Source organism: Salvelinus alpinus, chromosome 2, assembly GCF_045679555.1.
Source record: "Salvelinus alpinus chromosome 2, SLU_Salpinus.1, whole genome shotgun sequence".
NCBI lineage: Eukaryota > Metazoa > Chordata > Actinopteri > Salmoniformes > Salmonidae > Salvelinus > Salvelinus alpinus.
In genome coordinates, this window is record NC_092087.1 from 48652667 (window position 1) to 48660698 (window position 8032).

The following is an 8032-nucleotide window of genomic DNA, read 5'->3' on the forward strand; positions in this document are numbered from 1 at the left end:
TGAAGGACCAGTATCAGGGCCGTCCCTCAGGAGACTGGTACAAGATGTCATGTCCAGTGTGCCGAAGTGTTCCAGGCTCAGATTGGGCTCAACCATCTTCACACTTACTGTACCAGATTATCCCAATGAATCGTGCCATGGTCGTCAACCTATGATGGATGAACAACAAAGTCCTGACTGTATAGAAAACACCTTGGCCATCAATATTTTCCAGGAAGTCACTGTACTAGTGATACAATTAATCTGGCAGAAGAGGGTACTGATTTAAACAGGTGTAAGAAACAAGAACTTCCCATCTTTTTATTTATTTATCTTGCATCATTACAAACCCCTAGCTACCATCAACACTTCTCTACAGGAAAAGTGGAGATTAGATTTTACAGCAGCTAGGTCTACACCTAAATGCCACAAACAAGAACTACAAACTGCTTTATTTAAAAACACAAAGTGGATAAAAGGAGTGCAGTCACTCTGCTGCTGCCCTCTTGCCTCATTTCCCTGTGGTTTTAGCTTCAGGAGCAGCAGTGTCCCCCTTCATCGGCTTCTGGAAAGCTTTGGCCTTTGCACCCTTCTTGGCTGCCCCTTCACCCTTGGTAGTCTTCTGTGCTTTGGGTTGATCCTCAGGTGTCCCCTCTGCGCTCTTCGACTTGGGCTTCTTAGCAGGGGCCACCTTGGAAGCAGATGCTTTTGCATCCTGAAAGATGAAAATGACAGGTTTACAATACAATCACCCATTTAAAATTAGATTCAATTTAACCATGGTAAAGCCCAAATAGGGAACAGTACCCATGACAAGTGTGTGTGTGTGTGTGTGTAATATATATATATATAAAAAGGCCCTATACACCAAAACCACTTGAACAATGCCAATAGACAGAACATAACTGAAACCACACTTGCCTCTGAAGGTTTCTCCTTCTGCTTTTTGGCTGTAGCCTTTTTCTTCTCAGCTTCTAGAGACAAGAGTTAGTGATGTGTGTGTATGCATGCAATCATGAACATGAGAAGTGAGATACCCATACAAGTCATTGAATGAGCAATGTTAAATGTCCTCCATTGCAATGGATGTAGCTCAATAACAATGATCCCATACAATTGGGCCGATTATAGGGTGATGTCTAAATCCTAGGAGTGATGAGCACAATCGATTCAGTTTACCGGCTTCCTGGTCCTTAGTCTTCTTGGCTCCGACCTTTGCAGAATTTGGTGCCTTCTCCACATTGGGATCAGTGTTCTCAGTGACCTTTTGCCACACTGTCAATTAGTGTAGACAGCTTCCTGCTGCCACTCTGCTAATCATCAGATGGGGGGGAGGAGAGGTATGGGCCCCATGTGGGTAGATGTGGGGCCCTGCCTTGATTGGGTAACTGAAAAAATAAACTGCATAATAGCTAAATGTGACTGGTCAATTATGTGAGTCAGGGGCTGGACCCAAGAGGCAAAAAAACAAATTACTTATTTTATAACCAACCAAGGGAGCCTGTTCTCAATGTTCAAAATAAACCAGAGAATATATTTAGCCACAGAGGATCAATATCTTCTCAAAAATAACTGGATTAAATGTTCTCACAAGCACATGCAGGTAACTGCCAAAATAAAGAGAACACCAACAAAGTGTCTTAAAAAGGGTGTTTGGCCTCCACCAGCTGCAAGAACAGCTTCGATGCGCCTTGGCATAAATTCTACAAATGGACCTAAACAGTGGCAGGAAAACACACCCCACACACACACCATAAACTTTGTCCCTCATTGACTCAATTGTTTCCTTGATTTTGGAAGTTTATGGTTGCCTACAGTCGGGGAGGCTGCAATTTGGGCAGCGTGCATGCCAAATGTACAGCTTGTTGTGTTGTGGCCATAGACAGAATTGTAATATTCATATGTGTAAACATACTGAATTGTAATTGGATGCATTTTACCGCCGTATCATACTGTGCTATGATTGGTTAAGACCACCCAGATGGTTAGGTCATGGTCAGCTGATCATGGTTGGAGATACGTGACCATGCTAGTTGTAGCTAGCTAATAAAGAGCTACGTTAAGAAATACCCTGTAGTACTGCATTTTATTATTTTGTACAAAGCGTGCAAAACAAGAATACACAGATTTTTTTTAACCTCTTACCCTGGCAATTTGAGTGGTAACTCATGGGTACACTAGCAATGGCTGCCAGTCCTGATTTGAATGGGAACTGCCATCCATGGATTATATGTATATAGTTGGTTGCAGTTGTCTGTTTGCACATTTACATTTCAAAATACAAATTGCGGGAAAAACATAGTTTGGAAAGCAAATAACTACTGCTGAAAATAGAAGACTGTCTGTAGAAACAATATAATTCTCAACTCCCAATTTTTAGTGACCAGCAGCACTGTTTTTCAAAGTAGCTCATCTTGAGATAGGCTATTGCCAAGACGAGCGCGTTGGCCATCACCGTGAGTAGTAGGCTATGGCTTCATCATTACGCGAGTCAGTGTGCCACTGGAAATGGTATGTAATTGCCCAATGTAGTAATATATAAATAAAAAACACAATTCAAACAGGAAAGCTACTCAATTACAATTTTTGGGAAGGAAAACCATTTCACTCATATTGTAAATTATAGGTCATATTTCATAGGAATCTGGAAACATTGGGCATTTACTTTAAGAAGATTTAGCCGTTTGCTATCGAGTTGATGTCCTCACCAATACCCCGCCCTCGAATCCTTTTTTCAGGGTCTTGTGTATCATGTATTTCAACCTCACCAGGTCCACAGATGGATATTTCTCTGTTATGTATCCGCGAATGGCCTGCGAGGAGACCCCCTTTCGAGAGTCCAACTCCTTCAGCGCTTCGTTAACCATCACCATCGTAGGTGGATGAAGAGGAGTTCTCTATGCCACAGCAGGTGCTTTGCTGGATTCTAACAATGAAATGGACAAATGTATCAACCGTAATCTAACCAAATCACCGTCAAATTAGGCTAATCAAATTGGCCTAAACCGCACATGGGTTTACAAACCTGGTTTAGCTTTTCCCGACACTTTTTCATATTTTTTGGGCACGTCAGAAGATGAAGTTACTTCTTCGGCTGCAGCTGCTTTTTTTTAGGTGGCATGATCAAACAGTTAATCTCAAAGTTAGGCCACATAAAAACGTTAGTTTAAAAACAGCAACTTCATTCTCAGCCAACACACGTTCAATGTTATGCACTTCAAGCAAAGCACGCGGTTTACCTGAACAGGCGCTGACATTTAGGTACCAGTTAGAGCATTCAAGGTAAACTGATCAGTCCGAGTAGTGTGAACTCGCTTCTTCTTCTCTCCTCCGTTCCTTCCTTCCATCCTTTCCTTTCCTTTACTGAGCTTATCAGTTTACCTTCACTGCTCTGGCATATTATTAAACATGACTCACCAAACATAAATGAAATATGAAAACCCTTCTACATTTTAGAGACCATCAAACTCTTAACCACAAATGCAAGGTTTTTGTAGATAAACTTTGTGAAGCAGTTAAAAACTTAAAACAAAAAGTCGAAGATAAAACAAATTCTCAGACAGACATGTTAGTTTGGTTTTAAAAATCGAATTGTCGGCAATAATAATACAAAATAACATCTGTTAAAGACAGATAGCTTGAGAACCTAAAAATAATTACAGATAAATGATTCTGAATGTTCAGCCTCCTTGTCCTCTGCAACATGACATTAGCCCACAGTTGCTATATGAGACGTCTGTGGTTTTCCTGTGAACAAGCCCCACATCTACATTTCTATTGAAACATGTATTCTTTGTCCCAGTCACAGCCATCTTCTGTAAAGTCAGACTAACAGTATGTATGTAGCTCTCTAAAAAATGACATTGTTCATCCCTGATATGGCTGGTCATCTGTTTTTGGTCATCCTCCTTTTCGGTGAGTTATTTTTCCGCTCCATCTGTTTGTGCTACAGGATATTCCATTATTCTTTCCCCTCTTTTAGTCTTTTACTTTAGGAACTCTTAATATTTCAACATGTTATGGTTATAATAAGTGTGTCTCATTCCACTGATCATTCTATTGATTTATATTTCTCTGTCATTATTTTACATTTTGTTCAGATAAGAATGACCACTGCTTGATAACATGGCTGTGAATGCATTACAGACTGTTCCGCTTCGCCAACTTGTGTAAAGTGTTCCCATCTCATGTTTTCTTATTTTTCATAATGGCAAAAAGAGCATGATAATGACCCATTTTGTTATGTCTAGACACCTTCCAGTACCTCGAAGCCAAAGGTCAGTATCATTATTATGCATTTAAAGCTGCAATATGTAACTTTTTGGGCTACCAGACAAAACAACAGGTTACCAAAATATTCAAATAGTGATTAATATATTTTCAATAAAAAGTTTATTTTAATGAATTCATCGGAGTCAACATGGGTCAGCATCCCCATGGAATGCTTTCGACACTTTGCAAAATCCATGCCCCGACTGTTTGGTATTGTCAGTGTAGTCCCGACACAAATCTAGGGTTGGTACCCAAGCAAGCTGGTCGATCATTCTAAATGTTCCATTGCCATGATTGCTGTCAACGTTCTTATGCCTTGCTTGCTAGCTAGGAAACTTCGGCTAACACAGTCACGTCCAACAATGCAGCCAGAATAACAGCAAAGAAGTTGTATTTGCATTTGTTTAAGCTGTTTTCTATAGATTGTTTGGGGAATACATCCATAACAATGAGCTAATGACTCGATGCGAGATTTCGCCTAGCATAGAAAATGTGCTCTCTCTCCAGGACACTATTCAGAGGAGCTAGCCAACTACAGTACACAGTTAACGCAATCAATTCAAACTGAAGCTGGAATGACAGTAAACTTGCTGCATTTTGTGTTTTTCTATTGGCATTTCTTTGAATATATCCATAAAAATTATACTGATTCATGATTTTGACAGGCTGAGAAAAGCTGCCAGTCTGTCTCATCCCGACACATTCGTTCATTACTATGTGACAGCTGGATATGATCGAATTTCAATATTGAAACAATGTTGCAAATGTCGGAGACAGACAGCAAGGTAAATACAAATCTCCGCTGTTGAAAACCAAATGCTAGTCTAAAATAAATGGGATATAATATCTAAATGCTTTTTACAGTGGAGATTAAGTTGCCTGGCTGGGCTGATAAAATCGTGGATTGAGCAGTCAAATGGAATAGTGAATAGACTTTTTTGTGTTCACAAACGTTGCGCGCATCGCCCTTGTCTATTCACTATTCCATCTGACTGCTCAATCCACTGTGGTGACAGAACAAAAAAAGCCTCTATTTACATGTTGCTTATGAGTGAATTTCACACTAATTTTGGATTATCATTGGAGTTTAAGGCTCGTATGAATGTCCTGCTTAATATAATGTTTGTGTCATCATTGCAAATCAACTGCAGTATACTTAAAATAACTTAAACTTCAACTGTCATGTTCCTGACCTGTTTCCTCTTGTTTTTGTATGTGTTTAGTTGGTCAGGGCGTGAGTTGGGGTGGGCATTCTATGTTATGTGTTTCTATGTTGGGAAATGTGTTGCCTGATATGGTTCTCAATTAGAGGCAGGTGTTTGACGTTTCCTCTGATTAAGAACCATATTAAGGTAGGTTGTTTCACATTGTTTGTTGTGGGTGGTTGTCTCCTGTGTCCGTATATGTTACCACACGGGACTGTTTTATTTGTCGTTCGTGTATGTAGTCTGTTCCTGTTCGTGCGTTCTTCGTTATTGTAAGTTCTCAAGTCCAGGTCTGTCTACATCGTTTATTTGTTTTGTAGTTTGTGAAAGTGTTTTCGTGTTTCGTCTTTACTTTAATAAATTTCATTATGTCCACGTTCAACGCTGCATTTTGGTCCGACCCTTACTCCTCCTCCTCATCCGAGGAGGAGGAATTAGACAGTCGTTACATCAACCAGTAAATGTCTCTTTGGCAATCTTTTGCTACAGCCTATGACCATGTCAGTGAGTGTTTAGCATTCTAGCTAACAACTTGCTGCATCCAAAATAGTTATTTTACAAAGATCACAACCAAATATAATCTTAGTGACTGTTCAAGCAAGAATCAAAACATCATTGTCAGCGTAGGAGAGCCCCCCAAAAGTTATTTTGTTTAGAAGTAATAAAAACGTAAATCTAGGCTATGTTGAATGGGCGCAGATGGCGTGGCTTTCCTACTGCAGCCAAGAGTCACGCGCATCTGTACGTGATGTCAGTGTGTCGTTCACTGGAAAGTATGGAACGCCATTTGGGTCTTTGCATTTTTTTAAAGATACACGTGAAATAACACTGTTTGAAGCGTCAAATAACACTATTTGAAGGGTCAAGTCAGCTTGTTGACCAATCAGGACCTGGATAAGACTGTACGTCACAATCATTTAACACGTTCGTTACTTTTTTACGTAGTTATTACAGATTGATTACACTATCACTTGAATTTCATATGTCACAGCGATTCACCGATATGTATGATGCTAGTAAAGTTTTTTGTCTGGCGCACCTGCCGCTGCAGCACAAGGGCAGACACACTTCCCCAAGCTCTGGGACAGTTCTGGTCAGAAAAATATCCATCACTTCCGTTGTTTGGCTGTGCCCATATAGCAATGTTCCAAAATGAGCATATGTCCTGGTGGAAGGATGAAAATAAAACACATTTACTCAGAACAATAATACGTCTTTATTGAAAGACATGTCCTTCATCTTTTGTTTAAATGTTGGCAACCGTTTTACAGAAAGCTAAATGCCCATCGAAGCCGAGGATTATTGTGTGATAACTCCCTCCTAAGGGCTGTTCCTGGCACGTTCTCATTGTTTGTTGCTTAAATAGACAACAGTGTCTTAATCCCGTAACAATGAGTAGTTAAACATTGAAAATTAATTTATAATTCAATTTAAAAAGACACTCCATCATCACTCTGATCTCACAGATCTTCCTCGGCCCAGTCTAACAGTGATTCCTGCAGTCATCAATGAGAGAGACTCAGTTCAGCTGAACTGTCAGACTCCTCCATCTGTCTCTGAGTGTTACTTCAAAATGTCTGGGCAAGTGGAATTCACCCTACCATCACCCTGTCAACAGACTCTCACAGGAACACTACTGGTGAGGTGGACAGGTCAGAGTTCACCAGCTGAGGTCAAAATACAATGTCAGTACAGTGCTACAGGTTCACAGTTTAGATCCATATACAGTGAGCCTTCAACAGTCACAATTCAGGGTAAGAAGACTATTTGAATGGTTGTAAACAATGTACTGTTGTGTCATCATTACCATGTTCCTCTTGTGATATGTCATCATACTGTGTGTTGTCATAAGCTATTACATAAAGCAATCAAGCAATATATTATATCTCCTTAATTTCCCATACTGTCGCTGCATGAGGTAATGGACTCAAGATCATTAAGTCTGAAATAACAAGGAGGGATTAGGCTATCAGTAAATTTCTCAAAACCACTAAATGCTAAATGCTTAATTCCTCTATTCTCACAGACATTCCTCAGTTGACAGTGAGTTCTACAGTCATCAGAGTGACAGAATCAGTTCAGCTGAGTTGTGAGACTCCTCCATCTCTCCATGTGTCTCACTGTTACTTCTACATAGAGGGGAGGAAGAATCTTCCAGACTCATCTTGTACGCAGACAATAAAAGTAACTGAGCTGCTGAAGAGGTCTGGTCCAACATTTCCAGCTGTGGTCAAAGTGACATGTTACTACACTGTATGGGAGTCTCAAATGTCTCCTTTCAGTAACCCTGTCTCAGTCACTGTTCAGAGTAAGTAGGTGGTTTATAAAATTATACACTTCACTGTTATACCGTATTAATTATGCTTGTTCTGAAAATGAGATCTTCTGTCGTATTTCCTAAAATTTCCTAAACTTCATTTCACATAATGATAGGATTTACTGTACTTTGTACAAACATAAATGCTGACATAGTTGAACAAAGGATTTTACATACTGTTAGTATGTATGGATTACCTCTAATGGTTTTTAAATGCAACTTTCAAATAGACACTATTCTACTGATCTCACAGACCCAC

At 39.8% G+C, this 8032-nt stretch overlaps 1 protein-coding gene across 1 annotated transcript; it reads right to left on the reverse strand.

The window, feature by feature from the left end:
• Window positions 1-275: 275 nt before the first annotated feature.
• Window positions 276-2852, reverse strand: LOC139540950 (protein B4-like). Its single transcript, XM_071345035.1, has 4 exons — window positions 2688-2852; window positions 1159-1243; window positions 901-953; window positions 276-694 (listed from the first exon to the last, which is right to left on the reverse strand). Exons 1-4 carry the CDS (start codon window positions 2850-2852, stop codon window positions 491-493), a joined length of 507 nt encoding a protein of 168 aa, XP_071201136.1. The 3' UTR covers window positions 276-490.
• Window positions 2853-8032: the final 5180 nt, after the last annotated feature.

What these genes read in the sequence shown, in the direction of transcription:
- LOC139540950 (XM_071345035.1), bottom strand. Translation starts at nt 2,852, where the DNA reads ATGGTGATGGTTAACGAAGCGCTGAAGGAGTTGGACTCTCGAAAGGGG. An exon ending in GATTCGAGGGCGGGGTATTG is followed by an intron (nt 1,244 to 2,687) that starts GTGAGGACATCA and finishes GTGTGGCAAAAG; the next exon opens with GTCACTGAGAACACTGATCC. An exon ending in GACTAAGGACCAGGAAGCCG is followed by an intron (nt 954 to 1,158) that starts GTAAACTGAATC and finishes TCTTGTCTCTAG; the next exon opens with AAGCTGAGAAGAAAAAGGCT.